This window comes from Leucoraja erinacea, chromosome 38 (assembly GCF_028641065.1).
Source record: "Leucoraja erinacea ecotype New England chromosome 38, Leri_hhj_1, whole genome shotgun sequence".
In the NCBI taxonomy this organism is placed as follows: domain Eukaryota; kingdom Metazoa; phylum Chordata; class Chondrichthyes; order Rajiformes; family Rajidae; genus Leucoraja; species Leucoraja erinaceus.
The window spans coordinates 10,039,320-10,059,272 of record NC_073414.1 but is presented as its reverse complement, the minus strand read 5'-3'; the positions used below and the strand labels follow the sequence as shown (position 1 = coordinate 10,059,272).

At 48.7% G+C, this 19,953-nt stretch overlaps 1 protein-coding gene across 1 annotated transcript; it reads left to right on the top strand.

Annotated features, from left to right (window-relative positions):
• The first annotated feature begins 1,631 nt into the window (after positions 1–1,631).
• Positions 1,632–16,052, top strand: psmd8 (proteasome 26S subunit, non-ATPase 8). Its single transcript, XM_055663823.1, has 7 exons — positions 1,632–1,793; positions 6,968–7,040; positions 8,752–8,854; positions 10,464–10,629; positions 12,141–12,241; positions 13,472–13,583; positions 15,358–16,052. Exons 1-7 carry the CDS (start codon positions 1,683–1,685, stop codon positions 15,493–15,495), a joined length of 804 nt encoding a protein of 267 aa, XP_055519798.1. The 5' UTR covers positions 1,632–1,682; the 3' UTR covers positions 15,496–16,052.
• The last annotated feature ends 3,901 nt before the right edge of the window (positions 16,053–19,953 follow it).

Genomic DNA, 19,953 nt, shown 5'->3' with positions numbered 1-19,953 from the left:
GGGGGGGAGGATAGGAAGAGGCGGAGACAGTGGGCTGTGGAAGAGCTGGGAAGGGGAGGGGAAAGAGGGAGAAAGTGAGGACTACTTGAAATTGGAGAAGTCACTGTTCATACTGCTGCTCCTCCAATTTGCGGTGGGCCACACTCTGGCCATGGAGGAGACCCACGACAGAAAGGTCAGATTCGGAATGGGAGGGGGAGTTGAAGTGCTCGGCCACCGGGAGATCAGGTTGGTTATTGCGAACCGAGCGGAGGTGTTGGGCAAAGCGATTCCCAAGCCTACGCTTGGTCTCATCGATATAAAGCAGCTGACATCTAGAGCAGTGGATGCAGAAGACTCAACATGATGACTTTAAAGCTGATGCTTGAAGTTGGTGTAAGCTGCCCAAACGAAATATGAGATAATGTTCCTCCAATATGCATCTGGCGTCTAACAGTGGTGGAGGCCTAGGACAGTGTAGGAATGGAAGGAGAATTAATGTGCTTTACAACCGGGAGATCAGGTTGGTCCAGGCGGGCTGAGTGAAGGTGTTCCACGAAATGATCGCCCAGTCTGCGTTTGGTCTCGCCGATGTATAAGAGTTCACATCTTGAACAACGGATACAGTGGATGAGGTTGGAGGAGGTGCAAGTGAACCTCTGCCTCACCTGCAAGGACTGTCGGGTCCCTGGATAGAGTCGATGGGGGAGTATTGGGACCTTGGAGTGCGGTTCTCTTGAGCTTCTGTGGAAGGAATGGACAGGCGAGATTTAGGGTCAAGACCCTTCTTCAGACTGAGAGTTGGGAGACACGGAGATGAGGAAGAGTAAGCGTAAGGTGTGAAAACGACAGATCAAAGGGGACGTTGATCAAGCAGAGGGAGCAGCGAGAGGGAACCGGGGAACTTCAAAGTACTCTCGCCTTGAGCAGATATCACATTGGAGCAGACAGAATGTGTAGGAAGGAGCTGCTGGTTTACACGGATAGACTCAGCGGGACGGGCAGCATCTGTGGATTATCTCTGGTGTCTGTCAACCAGCAGCTGCAGTTCCAGCTTTGCCCATTGAGAGGCGCCACCAGGAGCCAGCGACCTCCTCAAGATGGCGGCGCGGACGAGAGGAGACGATATTTCCGGTGAGGTCGCCGTTGCCGGGGTGAGGATGTTTCCGGTGGAGTCAGGACAGGGTAACGGTATTTCTGGTGAGGTCGCCGTTGCTGGGTGACGCGTTTTCCGGTGAGCTCAGGGCGGGGTGACGCAATTTCCGGTGAGGTCGCCGTTGCCCGAGTAATGATTTTCCGGTGAGGTCAGAGCGGGGTGACGGTATTTCCGGTGAGGTCAGGACTGGGTGATGTAGTTTCTGGCATTTCCGGTGAGGGCGCCGTTGCCAGGGTGACGCAGTTTCCGGTGAGGTCAGGGCGGGGTGACGCAGCTTCCGGTGAGGTCAGGACTGGGTGATGTAGTTTCTAGCAAAGATCTTATAGCGGAGTGATGTAGTTTCCGGTGAGGTCGCTGTTGCCGGTGGTGACGGTATTTCCGGTGAGGTCAGGGCGGGGTGACGCAGTTTCCGGTGAGGTCCCCGTCAAAGATCTCTGCTATAAGATCTTTGGTCCCCGTTGCCGGGGTGACGCAGTTTCCGGTGAGGTCAGGGCGGGTGACGCAGCTTCCGGTGAGGTCGCCGTTGCCGGGGTGAAGCGGAGTCACGATGGCGGCGCAGCTGGAGCAGGCGGTCGGGATGTACGAGCAGCTGCGGGGGGAGTGGGCCCGGAAAAACCCAAACCTCCGCAAATGCGAGGAGCTGCTCGTCAAGCTCAAGGTGAGGAGAGGAGAGAAAGAGGGAACCAGATGGGGGGGGCAGGAGGAGGAGAGGGAGAGGGAGAGGAAGGGCCGAGGAGGAACAGCAGCAGCAACAGCATCGCATCTCTCCCTCTCTCGGGCCCCGATCCCCGCCAGCGCTGTCTCTGTCCCTCTAACATTGCGCCTCACGGGTTAGTGGACATGTAGATGGAGTGGGGAAGAGGAGAGTGTGTGTGTGAAGGAACTGCGGGTTCTGGTTTACACTGGAGACAGACACAAAGTGCTGGAGTAACTCAGCGGGACAGGCAGCATCTCTGGAGAGAAGGAATGGGTGACGTTCCTGGTCGAGACCCTTCTTCAGACTGGTTAGGGATAAGGGAAACGAGAGATATAGATGATGATGTGGAGATAAAGAACAATGAATGAAAGATATGCAAAAAAGTAACGATGATAAAGGAAACAGGCCATTGTTAGCTGTTTGTTGGGTGAAAACGAGAAGCTGGTGCGACTTGGGTGGGGGAGGGATAGAGAGAGAGGGAATGCCGGGGCTACCTGAAGTGAGAGAAATCAATATTCATACCACTGGGCTGTAAGCTGCCCAAGAGGAATATGAGAATGATGCCTGGCTAGGAGGACATTGGCAACAAGGAGATTTTGGCCAAAGTGGATTGTGTTGGAGGTTGAGGGGAGACAATATAAATATGTAACAGTATGGGTGACAGAGGGAGGGTAAAGAGCCAAAACTGGTTGGAGAAATGAAAGACGAGAGGGCAGAGCTTTAGAGCGAGAGGGGCAAAATTCAATGGGGATACGTGAGACGCGTTTTATACAGAGAGCAGTGAAATACTGTGTCGGGTGGCTGTGGAGGCAAATACAATACTGTGATGGTGTTTGAGAGACTTGGATAGACAGAGAGTGGAGGGATATGGATCATGTGTGGGCAGATGAGATTCGTTCAACTTGGCATCGTGTTCTGCATGGTCATAGTGGGCTGAAGGGCCTGTTCCGTGCTGTCCTGTTCACTGTGTGTTCTTGCCTGGCCGGGTTGACCAGGGTGTCACGGAGGGGTTGAGCTGCATTGTGCGGGATGTTCCGCAGTTTGAGGAGCATCCTCCCCTCCAAGACCACCGCCGGTCACCCTGTTCCTTCCTGAGGTTGTGGATCCACTGTCCAAATGTCGTCCTCCCCCCAGCCAGTCAATACTGCCCCCCCCGCCGAGGTTGTCAGTGATCACAGGGCGGCACGGTGGCGCAGCGGTAGAGTTGCTGTCATACAGCGCCAGAGACCCGGGTTCCATCCCGACTGCATGTGCTGTCTGTATGGAGTTTGCACGTTCTCCCCGTGAACTGTGTGGGTTTTCTCCGGCGGCTCCAGTTACCTCCCACACTCCAAATATGCACATGTTTGTAGTGTTAAAGGGTTTGATATAATTGTAACAAAACTGTCGCTCGTAGGCTGAAGGGCCTATTGCGGAGCTGTATATCTAAAGCTAAATAAAAGTTTAGTCTAGTCCATCGAGTCTACTCCGCCATTCTATCACAGCTGATCTCTGTCTCCTAATCCCATTTTCCTGCCTTCTCCCCATAACCCTTGTCAAAAACTTGTCTGTCTCTGCCGTACAAATATCCACTTTTGGCCTCCACGGCCCTCTGTGGCAATGAGTTCCACAGATTAACTACCCTCTGACTAAAGAAGTTCCTCCTCACCTCCTTTCTAAAAGAGCGCCCTTAAATACTGAGGCTGTGATCTCTAGTCCTAGACACTCCCACTAGTGGAAACATCCTCTCCACATCCACTCTATCCAGGCCTTTCATTAGTCTGTACGTTTCAGTGAGATCCCCCCTCAACCTTATAAACTCCAGCGAGTACAGGCCCAGTGCTGTCAAACGCTCATCATATACAATACGATAGAACTTTATTTATCCCAGGAGGGAAATTGATGTAAAATACATGAAACATGAAATTAAAGTGATGAGTGGAAAGGATTGGGGACGTGCAAAGATGGGGGGGGGGGGGGGATGGAGGGGATTCAGTCTCAGTCGACCCCACAACAGAAGGGGGAGGAGTAGTACAGTTTGATAGCCACATGCTCTCCATACCCCCTGATCCCTTTTGCCACAAGAGGGAGTTAGATGTGCCACTTATGGCTAAACGTATCAGGGGGTATGGAGAGAAGGTAGGTACAGGATACTGAGTTGGATGATCAGCCATGATCATATTGAATAGCAGTGCAGGCTCGAAGGGTCGAATGGCCTACTCCTGCACCTATTTTCTATGTTTCACAGGGAAGAAGGATCCCCTGTGGCGTTCTGTGCAGCATCTTGGTGGAACCAGTCTGTTGCTGAAGGTGCTCCTCAGGTTGACCAGTGTGTCATGGAGGGGGTGTGAGCTGTATTGTCCAGGATGTTCCGCAGTTTGAGGAGCATCCTCCCCTCCACGACCAACCTCCCGTGAATCGAACTCCAGCTCCAACTCCGCCCCCAGGACGGAGCCAGCCTTCCTGATGAGTTTGTTGATCTGTTGGCGTCCGCAGCTTTCGCCCTGATGTCCCAGCACACGGCAGCGAAAAAGATGGCGCTGGCTACCACCGGTTGGTAGAACATCTGCAGCATCTTACTGCAGACGTTGGAGGAGCAGAGCCTTCTCAAAAGTCTCGACACTAAACGTCACCTATTCCTTCGCTCCATAGATGCTGCCTCATTCGCTGAGTTTCTCCAGCATTTTTTGTCTACCTTTGATTTTTCCAGCAACTGCAAACTGACATAGAAAGGAAGCTGAGGTTTTGGACAGGTTGGCTGTGGGCGTATTGAGTGGCAGGGCAGGCTTGAAGGGCTGAATGGCCAGCTCCTGCGGTAAATTTCCAACTTTTGTGTTAATATGCAAGTTCATAAGTGATGGGCCAAATGGCCTAATTCTTCCCCATCACGTCTGAGGAAGGGTCTATCTGAGGAAGGGTCTCGAACCAAAACGTCACCTATTCCCTCACTCCATAGATGCTGCCTCACCCGCTGAGTTTCTCCAGCATTTTTGTCTACCTTTTCCAGCATCTGCAGTTCTTTCTTAAACATCTATCGTTCCCTCTCAACCCCATTCTCCTGCCTTCTCTCCATTACCCCTGACACCCGTACTAATCAAGAATCTATCTATCTTTGCCGTAAAAATATCCAGTGACTTGGTCTCAACGGCCATATGTAGCAAAGAATTCCACAGATTCACCACCGTCTGACAAAAAACAATTCTTCCTCATCTCCTTCCTCAAGGTACATCTTTTTATTCTGAGGCTGTGACCCCAGGTCATAGACTCTCCCACCAGTGGAAATATCCTCTCCACATCCATTCGATCCAAGCCTTTCATTATTCTGCAAGTGTCAATGAGGTCCCCCCTCAACTTTCTAAACTCAGTGAGTAGAGGCCCAGTGCGGTGAAACGCTCACCATATGCTAACCCACCCATTCCTGGAATCATTCTTGTAAACCTCTTCTCTCTTGTCAACCTCCTCTCCAGAGCTGGCACATCCTTCCTCAGATACGGGGCCCAAATTTGCTCACAGTACTCCAGTCTCCTTCCCATAGGGTAACAAGAGCTCTATCCATGTAGAGAGAGAATCGGTTAAAATTGCAGGCTGATGACTTTTTCATCAGTGCAATAGACAATAAAGATTCAAGATTCAAGAGAGTTTATTGTCATGTGTCCCAGATAGGACAATGAAATTCTTGCTTTGCTTCAGCACAACAGAATATAGTAGACATTAATACAGAACAGATCAGTGTGTCCATATACCATTGTATAAATATATACACACATGAATAAATAAACAGATAAAGTGCAAATAAACAGATAATGGGCTATTAATGTTCAGAGTTTTGTCCAAGCCGAGTTTAATAGCCTGATGGCTGTGGGAAAGCAGCTATTCCTGAACCTGGACATTGCAGTCTTCAGGCTCCTGTATCTTCTACCAGGTAGCGGGGAGTTGAATGTGTGGCCAGGATGGTGTGGGTCCTTGATGATGCTGCCAGCCTCTTTGAGGCAGCAACCGCGATAGGTGCAGGAGTAGGCCATTCGGCCCTTCGAGCCAGCACCGCCATTCAATGTGATCACTTTTTCTCAGAGTTGTGAGTCTGTGGAATTCTCTGCCTCAAGAGGGCGGTGGAGGCCGGTTCTCTGGATACTTTCAAGAGAGAGCTAGATAGGGCTCTTAAAGATAGCGGAGTCAGGGGATATGGGGAGAAGGGTTTCGGCCCGAAACGTTGCCTATTACCTTCGTTCCATAGATGCGGCCGCACCCGCTGAGTTTCTCCAGCAATTTTGTCTACCTTCGATTTTCCAGCATCTGCAGTTCCTTCTTAACCAAAAGTCTATGGGGAGAAGACAGGAATGGGTTACTGATTGGGGATGATCAGCCATGATCACATTGAATGGTGGTGCTGGCTCGAGGGGCCGAATGGCCTGCTCCTGCACCTATTGTCTATTATTCTCCCCATAACCCCTAACACCCGTGCTCATCAGGAATTTATCTATCTCTGCCTTAAAAAATATCCACTGATGTCCTCCACAGCCTTCTGTGGCAATGAATTCCATAGATTCACCAGTAGATTCATTCTACTTGAAATAGACAATAGACAATAGGTGCAGGAGTAGGCCATTTGGCCCTTCGAGCCAGCACCGCCATTCAATGTGATCATGGCTGATCATCCCCAATCAGTGCCCCTTCCCTGCCTTCTCCCCATATCCCCTGACTCCGCTATTTTTAAGAGCCCTATCTAGCTCTCTCTTGCAAGCATCCAGAGAACCGGTCTCCACCGCCCTCTGAGACAGAATTCCACATTCACCACTGTCTGTGAGAAAAAGTGTTTCCTCGTCTCCGTTCTAAATGGCTTACTCCTTATTCTTAAACTGTGGCCCCTGGTTCTGGACTCCCCCAACGTCGGGAACATGTTTCCTGCCTCTAGTATGTCCAAGCCCTTAACAATCTTATATGTTTCAATTAGATCTTCATTATATAGTCCTCCTTGTGTTGATCTGCTTTACCTATCTGTGTCCCAAGGTCTGTTACTGGCTGTCCATATCGTTAATTGTATTTGAGTGTTGTGGACTTTGAAGTCTGGCCATCTTTGTCCATCGCTGCTTTTTGAAAACGTCCCTGGTTGATTGCCCCTGTGGTCTAATGACTGGTTGTGTGCGCTCTTGTTTCAGGTGGCTCTCCTGGAACTGAACTTTCTGCCCACCACTGGCACCAAACTGACCAAGAGACAACTTATTCTGGCCCGTGAGTACCATCCTCGACAAAGCAAAGTAGCAATATTGTAAAAGCACAAAGTGCGGAATGACTCGGGCAGCATCTACGGAAGGAATGATGGTTTGGGTCGGGACCCTTGTACAGACTCGAGCACTTTGTGTTTTGACCAGAGATTCCTGCATCTGGAGTTCTTCGTATCCACATCAATTGTATTTCTTCCTCTTCCTCTTCTTCTTGCGTATGCCGTGCACAGCCTAAAGTTGTCGGACAACGTGTTCTATTTGATCTTATTTGATTGTGCACGCCAGGTTGATTGATTGCATTCGTCGAAGCAGGGCGGACCACGTGAAGGTTCCAATCTCCCACCCTAAATTGTATTTAATGTTAAACTGCTGAATCCCATCTGATTGTGAGGAGCTTTTCTTTCAGTTTTAGAACCAAGGCATTTTGACTTCAACCACGTCGGCCAGGGAGTCTGATAGATTCTTGACCCAAGTAGACCCAAATAGAGTCTCGACCCGAAAGATCACCCATTCCCTCTCTCCAGAGATGCTGCCTGTCCCGCTGAGTTACGCCAGCTTTTTGTGTCTCCAGTTTTAACCAGCATCTGCAGTTCCTTCCCACACACTCACTCCCTTTTGTCTATGCCTGTTGGAAGGAAGCTGTTTGCATTCTAGTCCTCAGTCCGTAAACTTGTAGCTTTGCCCCATATGCTCATCCAGTTGTCTTTATGGATGCGATAAGACCTTGACTTGTCTTAGAATAAAGGGGAGGTCATTTAAGACTGAGGTGAGAAAAAACTGCGTGGGTTTTCTCCGGGAGCTCCGGTTTCCTCCCACACTCCAAAGACGTGCAGGTTTGTAGGCTCATGGTTTCAAGGTCAGTTTATTGTCACATGTACCCAGTTAAGGTACAGTTAAATTTCAGTTGCCATACAGCCATACTAAGTGAAAAGTAACAAGGCACACAACCACATAAAAGCAACATAAACATCCGACAAGGTGAATTCCACATTCCTCACTGTGATGGAAGGCAATAAAGTTCAATATTCTTCCTCTTGTTCTCCTGCGGTCAGAGCAGTCGAGCAACCCGCAGTCGGGGCCATCATAGCCCCTGCAGCCGACGATCAAAACCCCGGTCGGGGTGATCGAAACTCCCCTGTCCGGGTGGTTGAAACTCTCCGTGGCATGGAGCTCCCGAATCGGACTCTACTTGCCAGAGACCGCGGGCTTCACAATGTTAAAGTCCACAGTCCACACGGTTGGAACTTCGATCGCAAGCTCCGCGATGTTAAAGTCCCGCAGCTTGGCGTGCTGGGTCGGTCACCAGCAGAGGCCGCCAACTCCACGATGTTAGGCCGCTGTGGGGACGGAGATACGATATAGAAAACAAATCTCATCTCCGTCGAGGTAAGAGATTGAAAAAAAGTTTCCCCCAACACTCACCACATAAAACAAACCAAGGATCACGAAAACATACTATTAACACATACTAAAAATAACAAAAAAGAAGAAATGATAGACGAGACAGTTGGCGAGGCAGCCACTACTGGTGGCGCCACCTGGTGTTTACTTGACGCACTGGGCTAATTGGCATTGTAAAATTGTACATTGTCCCCAGTGTGAGCGTGTACAGGATAGTGGTCGTGTACGGGGGGATCGCTGGTCGGCACGGATGGAGGGCCGAAGGGCCTGTTTCCACGCGGAATCTCTAAACTAAACGAATGTCTTTTATGTTAAAGGGGATGTTTTGGAAATCGGTGCACAGTGGAGTATCCTGAAGAAAGATATCCCTTCATTTGAACGCTACATGGCACAACTCAAGTGCTATTACTTTGACTACAAGTAAGTGTTGCTGAATGATATCAGGATATGAAAGGCTGAATTATTGACATTTATCATTACAATCATTCCCTTGCAATGTTTACGGTGTTTAAATGGTTGGTTGGGGAGACGAAGATAGACACAAAATGCCGGAGTAACTCAGCGGGACAGGCAGCGTCTCTGGAGAGAAGGAATGGGTGACGTTTCAGGTCGAGATCCTTCTCCTTCTCTCCAGAGATGCTGCCTGTCCCGCTGAGTTACTCCAGCTTTTTGTGTCTACCTTCGGTTTAAACCAGCATCTGCAGTTCCTTCCTGCACAAGGAGAGCTTTCCTCTGCGTTGAGTAATACAATGAAGAGCATGTCTGTAAAGCTGAAGAAGGGTTTCGGCCCGAAACGTTGCCTATTTCCTTCGCTCCATAGATGCTGCCTCACCCGCTGAGTTTCTCCAGCATTTTTGTCTACCTCCGTAAAGCTCGGCAGTTGGAGAAGGAATTATGCTTTTACACTCTAGCTAACTGTAGTAATTGGTAACAATTGTTTTGGAAAAATACAGTGAACCCTTGTTTTAACAGACCTCTTTATAAAGGAGAGGAAGGAACTGCAGATGTTGGTTTAAACTGGAGATAGACACAGAATGCTGGAGTAACTCAGCGGGACAGGCAGCATCTCTGGAGAGAAGGAATGGGTGACGTTTCGGGTCGACATTGCTGAACACTGTCTGAAGGAGGGTCTCGACCCGACATGTCACCCATTCCTTCTCTCCAGAGATGCTGCCTGTCCCGCTGAGTTACTCCAGCATTTAGTGTCTATTTTTATAATAAAGGATTTTGGTTACAGCAGACTGGGGTCGTTGTTTTGATCGACGACAAGGCGGATGGAGTGAACGTTGTTTCTGAACCATTTTCACGGGTCGAGGTACAGGGTGGTAACACCAAGCCCGCGCGGGCCAGCAATCACTGGAACATGAGTTCTATCCTACACGGAGGGAGAATTCATTACCACTACCGCAGTGGCGCTATCTTTCCTCCCACAGTGCAACGAGAAAGATATTGTGACAATTATATATTTGCCCAAGTGATCCCCACTCTCCACCACAAAGGGCTGCAGCTTCTGTGAACCGCTGGCAGAGGTAGCTCGTGCAGATCAAATGAAGGAGAATCGAAAGTGATTTTAGGTGCATTCGGGGGTGAAAGAAGAGAGAGAGAGAGAGAGGAGGGAAGCAGAGAGAGAGAGATAGAGAGGGAGAGAGATATAGAGGGAGAGATATATATAGAGAAAGAGAGAGATGGAGAGAGACAGAGAGAGAATTGGAATGAAAAATAGATAGACAGTTAAAGAGGGAGAAACACACTTAGAATGATAGAATATACGATAAAAACAAATAGAGAGAAGAGAGGAGGAGAGAGGGAGAAAGAGAAAAAGAGGGAGAGATAGAAAGAGAGCGAGAGAGAAGCAGAGAGAGAGAGAGAGAGAGAGAGGGGGGGAGTGAGAAGCAGAGAGAGAGGGTGGGAGAGAGAGAGAAGCAGAGAGAGCCCTGAGAAATCATAATGGTCATTGACGTGTGGAGCTGCAGGAGAGGAGAGCTCATCGTTGCGAAGGTTTTAATCCACGTTTTGCTTTTCTCTGCAGGGATGAATTGCCGGAGTCTGCCTACAAACATCAGCTGTTGGGACTGAACCTCCTGTTCCTCCTGTCTCAGAACCGCGTGGCTGAGTTCCACACGGAGCTGGAGAGGCTGCCCGCCAAAGATATACAGAGCAACGTCTACATCAAGCACCCCGTCTCACTCGAGCAGGTAACGTCCTTGTGAGGCTCAGTACAGCGTAGTTCCAGAAGGACGGGTCGCTGAGATGCAGGTTGCATTTACTCAGGTCGACACAAGATGCTGGAGGAACTCAGCGGGACAGGCAGCATCTCTGGAGAGAAGGAGCGGTCTGAAGAAGGGTCTCGACCTGAAATGTCACCCATTCCTTCTCTCCTTAGAAGCTGCCTGTTCTGCTGAGTTACTCCAGCATTTGTGTTGACCCTTGATTTAAACCAGCATCTGAAGTTCTTTCTTACGCCCTTGCCTTTACTCAGGCTGCCTGTTCACTGATAACTACACCTAGCCTTTGGAGTGTCGGAGGATACCGGAGCGCCTGGAGAAAACCCACGCAGGTCACGGGGAGAACGTACAAACTCCATACAGACAGTATAGTCTGTATACTCGCTAGAATTCAGAAGATTGAGGGGGGATCTTATAGAAACTTACAAAATTCTTAAAGGGTTGGACAGGCTAGATGCAGGAAGATTGTTCCCGATGTTGGGGAAGTCCAGAACAAGGGGTCACAGTTTAAGGATAAGGGGGAAATCTTTTAGGACCGAGATGAGAAAAAAAAAATTCACACAGAGAGTGGTGAATCTGTGGAATTCTCTGCCACAGAAGGTAGTTGAGGCCAGTCCATTGGCTATATTTAAGAGGGAGTTAGATGTGGCGCTTGTGGGTAAAAGGATCAGGGGGTATGGAAAGAAGGCAGGTGCAGGATACTGAGTTGGATGATCAGCCATGATCATCTTGAATGGCGGTGCAGGCTCGAAGGGCCGAATGGCCTAATCCTGCACCTATTTTCTATGTTTCTGTAGTCAGGATCGAACCCGAGTCTCTGCGCTATGAGGCAGCAACTCTACCGCTGTGCCACCGTGCGAACACTGTGTTCCAGCCACAGTGCAGCCACTTCAGACTGAATTAATTGGGTCAGAACCTTCTTCAGATTCGTGGAGATAATATGCTGGGTGTCTTTTAAGGAATTTAAATTTAAGATCTGTTTACTGGAAACCAAGGATTAAAATTTTAGAAGTGCAGGTAGATAACTGATGGTCTTGGCATGGTAGATAAAAATGCTGGATGAACTCAGCAGGTGAGGCAGCATCTATGAGCGATGGAAGGTGGCGTTTCGGGTCGAGACCCTTCTTCAGACCGAAGGAAAAGGTGACGTTTCGGTTGGACAGCTTTCTTCAGACAGAGGGTGGTGGGTGTATGGAATGAGCTGCCAGAGGAGGTAGTTGAGGTAGGTAGTATAATAACCTTTAAAAAATACTTGGACAAGTGCAAAGATAGGAAAGGTTTCAAGGGACATGGACCAAATGCAGGCAGGTGGGATCTTTGCCGCCATGGGCAAGTTGGGCCGAAGGGCCTCTTTCATGCTGTACGACTTGTTAAAGTCTTTCCAATGAACACCAAAGTTTTATAATGTGATGTGACTGTTCAGTTTAAAAGTTTGACTTGCTGCATGCTCCTGGGCTCTAACCTTTCTTGTATTGTTTCAGTATCTGATGGAAGGCAGCTACAACAAGGTTTTCCTAGCTAAGGGAAACATCCCTGCTGAAAGCTACACCTTCTTCATTGATATCCTGCTCGATACCATTAGGTAAGTCCCAGCCTACAGCTCTGTGACGTTTGCTGTGTGTGGAATCTTGTTTGGAGCAAGTCCATGAGACTGGAACCCAAAGCTGTGCAGTCAGTAGTTGTCTGATGGGCAAACTAGTATATCCACGTCACCCATTCCTCTCCGGAGATGCTGCCTGTCCCGCTGAGTATCTATCTTCGCCATGGATGATTAGTTTAGAGGTACAGCACGTAAATAGGCCCTTCGGCCCATTGAGTCCGCGCCAACCAGCGATCCCCGACAGTAATCATGTTCAGACATTGTGAGCCAAAGGGGGTATTCCTGTGCTGTACTTTGTTCTAAACTGTAAATTAAACTGTCAATAGGAAATGAAGATGAATGGAAATAGAAAGAGTTAACATGACAGATGAAGATACTTCATGGGAACTCCATCAGTGTTTAGCATCACCTCCAGCAAGGGCATTGTGTGCTGGAAGATGTTTCTGCTGTTCTATACTCTATATATGAGGGAATTAACGGATAGCTTTACGAGGATTAGGTTAATTCCCGGAATGGCGGGACTGTCATATGCTGAGAGAATGGAGCGGCTGGGCTTGTACACTCTGGAGTTTAGAAGGATGAGTGGGAATCTTATTGAAACATATAAGATTGTTAAGGGTTTGGACACGCTAGAGGCAGGAAACATGTTCCCGATGTTGAGGGAATCCAGAACCAGGAGTCACACACAGTTTAGGAATGAGGGGTAAGCCATTTAGAATGGAGACGAGGAAACATTTTTTTCTCACAGAGAGTTGTGAGTCTGTGGAATTCTCTGCCTCGGAGGGCGGTGGAGGCTGGTTCTCTGGATAATTTCAAGAGAGAGCTAGATAGGGCTCTTAAAAATAGTGGAGTCAGGGGATATGGGGAGAAGGCAGGAACGAGGTACTGATTGTGGATGATCAGCCATGATCACGTTGAATGGCGGTGCTGGCTCGAAGGACTGAATGGCCTACTCCTGCACTTATTGTCTAATGATAGGTTAGGAAAGTGGGTTGGTGGGTTAGTTGGCTGTTCTGAATTGCCACCAATGTGTAGGCGAGTGGGGAGGATGGGAGATGATAAGGCTGTGGGGTGAATACAAGCAGTTGGAATGGCTGGAAGCTTATCCATGTCCACCCACGCTACTGCCTGGCCCGCTGAGTTACTCCAGCAACGTGTGTCCCACACCATTCCAGCATGTGTAGTTCCTTGTGTCCCTTTGTCTTCACTCAGGGATGAAATTGCTGGTTGTATCGAGAAGGCGTACGAAAATATATTGTTCAATGAAGCTTCGAGGACACTCTTCTTCACCGCGTCAAAGAAGATGACCGAATACGCGAAGAAGGTTAGTAGATCGTGACGCCAGTCTCTGCGAGCAATCTGCGAATGGGTTAGGATCAAAATCAGGGTCAAATGTATTTATGGCAGAAGATTCTCTTTGTAATGCGTAAAACAGGGTGGTTTCCTCAACAATATAAGATTTGTCTTGCCTATTTTTAATATCGTATGGTCATGTGATAGGAGCAGAATGGGGCCATTCGGCCCATCAAGTCTACTCCGTCATTCATTCATCCATGATCTATCTCTCCCGCCTAACCCCATTCTCCTGCCTTCTCCCCATAACCCCAGACACCCATACTAATCAAGAATCTGTCAATCTGTGTCTTAGAAATATCCATTGATTTGGCCTCCACAGCCGTCTGTGGCAATGAATTCCACAGATTCGCCACCCTCTGACTGAAGAAATTCCTCCTCGTCTCCTGTCTCCGTTAATTCTGAGGCTGTGGCCCTCTGGTCCCAGACTCTCCCATTAGTGGAAACATCCTCACCACATCCACTCTATGCAGGACTTTAACTTCCCGGTAAGTCTCACTGAAAGCCTAGCCCCCCCATCCTTCTAAACTCCAACGAGTACAGACCCAGTGCTATCAAATGCTCATTATACGTTAACTCACTCATTCCCGGAATCATTTTTGTAAACCTCCTCTGGGCCCTCTCCAACACCAGCACATCCTTCCTCAGATACGGGGCCCAGAACTGTTCACAATACTTTAAATGCGGTCTGACCAGTGCCTTGCAACACCTCAGCATTACATCCCTGTTTTTATATTCCAGACATGTATAATAGAATAGAAGTTTGCTGAATGGAATAGACAGATGCTAATGGATGGGAGCTGGGTTATGCAGTAGACTGGGTATTAAATGACACCTGGAGTCAGGACAGTGGGATTAGATGGCATGGTCTAAAATGGACGTCTATAGTATTAGACAAGGGCCTGCGGCAGAGTTGCTGCCTAACTGCTTTCAGCGCAAGAGATGCAGGTGCTGTCTGTACGGCACAGTGGCGCAGTGGTAGAGCTACAGCTTCAGGGCGCCAGGGACACGGGTTCGATCCCCCCACGGGTGCTGTCTGGAGTTTGTACGTTCTCCCCGTGACCTGCATCGGTTTTCGCCGAGATCTTCGGTTTCCTCCCACACTCCAAAGACGTACCAGTTTGTGGATTCATTGGCTTGGTGTAAAATGTAAAATTGTCCCCGGTGTGTGCTGGGTAGCCTGAATCAAAGATCCTATAGCGGAGCAAGATAGACCGACCGCTCCTGCTAAATGCAATGGGCTGACGTGTAGTACGCAACTGAGCGGAACGTGGGCCTTTTTTTCATCCATTTCAGTAACCCGACCTGACCTGCAGTGTAATCAGCGTTGCGGGGAACAGTTTGTGTTAATAAATTATAATTCTGAAAATGAGGAGAAGATTTTTCCCACCTAACTTTGATTTTTACGAGGATGTTTCCGTAACCCGCTTCCGTCTCCGCACTAGTATCCTATGGTGCAGAGACGGAAGCCGGTTACGGCAATGGGGCCGAAAATTACCCATGAATCTGCCCATGACCGTACTACGTCTTTTTCGTCGAGTGGAATATCTTGCTCGCTGTAGGGTCTTTGGCGTGAATGTGCGAGGATCGCTGGTCGGACGGACTTGGGCCTGCTTGTGCGTTGTATCTCTAAACTAATCTAGACTAGACTGCCGTATAGTGGGCTCCCACCTCCAGGGGTGGGTGGGTGTGTGCTGTGTGTGGGGGTTTGGAGTTTCACTCACTGATCTCTCTGTCCACTACAGAGGGGCTGGCTGCTGGGCCCAGATAACTATTACTCCTTCAGCAGCCAGCAGCAGAAGCCGGAGGATGCCACCATCCCATCCACAGAGCTGGCCAAGCAAGTCATCGAATACGCCAGGCACCTGGAAATGATCGTTTAAACCAAGTGACAAGACATTTTCAGGAGCGGGCGGGATTATTTGTTGTGTTTCTTTTGAGGAAGGAGGGTGTCTGGTTTTCACAAGGTCTAAAGCGATAGGAGCAGAATTTGGCCATTCGGCCCATCTCAATTCCTCCTCGTTTTCAACGAGGGATTTTTTTCCTCCTGTTCGACGAGGGATGGCAAACAGTTCCGTCTGCACTCTTCAACTCCTGGAAGTAGTTGAGGACCCCGGATTCATTGCATTGATGGGCCCTGCTGAACACAGACCTGGGCAGTCCGGCTATCCTGCACGCAGTGTTTGCACATATATCACTGGAACCCAAGACACTGTGCCATTTACACCCTCAATTATCAACACTTCTTGCGCCAAAGGCTCTCCGATTCCCACCAATACTCTGATGCAGAAATGCCAGTGTTTTCGTTCCAAAATCTTGGTCGCAATGTCTTCAGTCTCGACCTGATCCAAGTAGACCTGCCCTGATTTAACGTTAGTTCCAAGTGTAATCTGATGAGCCTTGCCTATCTTCAAAATAAACCCGGACTGTTTTCACAGAAGCCTTGTGTCGTGTTTCATTGTGTTGTGAAAATTCTGTGCTGCATTGCACGACCCATTACTGAATGTGTAGGAAGGAACTGCGGATGCTGGTTTAAATCGAAGATAGTTCACAAAGTGCTGGAGTAACTCAGTGGGACAGGCAGCATCTCTGGTGCGAAGCAGTGGGTGACCTTTCGGGTTGAGTGGTGTCAGCAGTGGGAGGTACATAGATAAAGAGGTGCATAGATAAGGAAGTGTAAGGTGTGAAAACAGGAGAAAGGGAATGGTGATCAAGGAAAATGTTGAACAGATCCTTGTTAGTTGGGAGACGGTAACAACAAAGCAAACAGATAAAATGTAGCGGGTGACGGTAAGACTGGTGGAAGAACTGGGAAGGGGAAGGAATAGAGGGGAATAGCAAGGGCTACGGTTGGAGAAGTCAATGTTCATATCGCTATTTATACTGAATACTTTATTGTCACGAGACAGATCACAGTGATTTTCTTTGTTTTACATGTCCAAGGTATGCTAAGGGTGGCCACATCAAGGGCGCCCATAGAGTCACAACGTATCCTGTGCCGGCTCCTCCATTGTTCTTCCCCCCCACCTCCCCCTCACAGCAGTCCCCCACACCAGATCCTGCTTTGTTCCCGACAGTGCATCGCCCAGCTCCCACGTGGCCCGTCCTCGACCGCCGGTGCCCGCAACGACCGGCGCCCTCGACCACCACCACTCGACCTGACGCCACCTGACGCCGACTCGGGTAACAGACACAATGCCCTGTCGCCCCATTTCATAAGTGCAAGTGAAATGAATATGCCAGCAGTGGTACAATGAAAAAGAACACACAAAAACACAATTAAATATGTTTTTAAGCTGTACAATAATTGTAGAGGCCGACCGATTTATCCGTGTACAATTGCTTCTAATAAAAATAAATTAAAAAAAATTTATATATATATATGTAGGTATGTTACAAAACCTACCTGAATCGTCATTGGGAATCTGCCCACAGCCATGTCCGCGATTTTGGCGCTGTTTGGAGGGGGCGGGTTTAAAATGCGATTTTTACTAGGCTGTTCTAATCGCAGATGTTCAGCCTAGTAAATCATTAACGAAAAATCGCTGCAAGACCCGGTCGCAAAAGGTATTATTAGTTTTATAGGCCTCGAATAATAGTTATAATAATTTTTAAATGACTATCTCACTCCGCAACCTCTCGCAGCCCCAGGGTTTTATAAAGCAAACAATTAAAGGTATGTACCTTATTTTTTCATTAAATGGGCCATATATATAACCCTGTAATTAAAGTTATCTATAGCGAGTAGTTCATTTTGGGCTTTTTATATCCCGCAGTATTTTTCTCGGCATTTGAGGGCACTAATCCAGCGCGATGTCAACGTTCTAAACCAGCGCGTTCACATGAACCCACTAGAAAGCCGATTTAAATGGGCATTTATTTACAGCAAGTGAACACTAAATTCCTTCCGTTTGGCCTATAAATTAATGTAAATTAGATATAAAAATCATGTTATATTGTGAATTATTTGAGAATAATCTTTGGACACTTAGGCTATTTAAAAATGTTAATCTTTCCTTAAGAAATGGGCTTTTGACTATCCAAGATCACAGCTGTTTTGTAATGTCCATTGAAAATCAATAGGGAACAAGATGCTAATTTCCGAGTATGAAAATGGCCATAACTTTTTTAATACTTGAGATATGAAAGTGAATTTGGTGTCAAATTAAACTTATTGTTATGCTTTATCTGATGGGATAAATTGCAGACTTGATTTTTAAAATCTCAAAATTTTGTAACATTGCTAATATATGTTTTTAACACAAACATTCACCACAGCATTCATCACTGTGGTGGAATACACAAAATTTGGCCAGTCCTCCTCCATTTTCCCCTGTGGTCGGGACTTCAACCCTCCGCAGCTGCTGCAGATGTACAGACAAGGTAAAGTACAGGTCTGTCCTGAATCGGTGCCTCCTCACCGGAGACCGCGGCTTCACGTTGGTGTAGGCCGGCGGTCGAAGATTTAAAGTCCCCGCCGCGCCACAGCCAGAAGCACCGCAGGCCGCAGAGCTGGCGGTCAGAGCTCCTCTACAGGGATCCCCTTCCGGATGATAAGTCCCCGCCGCGCCCGGGGTAGAAGTTGGCCGTGGGCCGGCGGTAGGAGCTCTTCTTCTCCCGGGTCCCCAACGAGGGATCCCAGGCTGCGGACGCCGTGCCAGCTGGAGCTCCGCAGACCGCAGCTTCGGGCTGCCGCGGGCCAGCGAACGGAGCGCTCCCCTCCGGCGATCCCCGGCGAGGGCTCGCCCGCTCCGCAACGTGAGTCCTCGCTGCTGAAGCCCCAGGCACGTCACTGGGAAAGGCCGCACTGATCCTCGATGTTAGGCCACGGGGGAGGCGAGATGGAAAAAGGCGCCTCTTCGTGGATGAGGCGACCAAAGCGTTTTTCCCCCTTACCACCCCCACGCAAGATACATAGAGAGACACACTAAAAAAAATTAAAAAGTAGAAAAAAACTAACACGCTGCTGGCAGGGCTGCCGGCTCGCGGTGCCCCCACCAACCTCTTCTTGTCAGGCAGCGCACCACCAGACTATGAAACAGCTTCTTCCCCTCTGTTATCAGGCTTCTGAACGGTCCTTCCATAAGCTAGGGCACTGTCCGATTCACCTCTACCCCATTGCGGACATTGGACTTTGTCTGTGGAACTGATGCGCTACAATGCTGAGAATTGCATTCTGCACTCTGTATCTTCCCCCTTGCTCTACCTACTGTACTTGAGTTTGACTTGGTTGTATCTATGTATAGTATTATCTAATCTAATTAGAGATCATACACAACAAAGCTTTTCACTGTACCTCGCTACACGTGACACTAATAAACCTAAACTTCAAGGACCGATTTGAAAACAATTTATTTGTCCGACCTCCTCATAGCTACTGCCCTATAATCTAGCATACAGGTTCTCTGCTTGAGAAACGCTGGCGCCTGGAAATCCTTTTGTCTGTTTGTTTCCATTAAGGTTATTCTTACAGGGCTTCGGAAGTCCAGCATGTCCCCTGCAGCTCTCACCAACTTATACAGATGCACCATAGATTGCATTTTATCCGGATGCATCGCATCACGGTTTTGGGAACAGCTCCACCCAGGGCCCGCAAGAAATTGCAGCGAATTGTGGACGCAGCCCGGACCATCACACAAACCAACCTCCCTTCCATCAGTCTGAAGAAGGGTTTCGGCCCGAAACGTCGCCTATTTCCTTCGCTCCATAGATGCTGCTGCACCCGCTGAGTTTCTCCAGCATTTTTGTGTAGCTCCCTTCCATTGACTCCATCTACACCTCACGCTGCCTCGGCAAGGCCAGCAGCATCATCAAGGACCAGTCACACCGCGGCCACTCCCTCTTCTCCCCTCTCCCATCGGGAAAAAGGTACAGAAGTGTGAAAACGCACACCTGCAGATTCAGGGACAGTTTCTTCCCAGCTGTTATCAGGCAACTGAACCATCCTACCACAACCAGAGAGCAGTCCTGACCTACTATCTACCTCATTGGTGACCCTCGGACTATCCTTGATCGGACTTTGCTGGCTTTACCTTGCACAAAACGTTATTCCCTTATCATGTATCTGTACACTGGACGGCTCGATTGTAATCATGTATTGTCTTTCCGCTGACTGGTTAGCACGCAACAAAAGCTTTTCACTGTACCTCGGTACACGTGACAATGAACTAGACTGAATCTAATCTAACTAACCTTTTGCCAGGCCATTTCTCCTAGAGGTGGGAGCCCATCAATACAGACGCAGCCAAGCCCATCATGCTCACACACACACACACACACACACGCACACTCACACACACACACACACACACACACACTCACACACGCACACACATACGTAC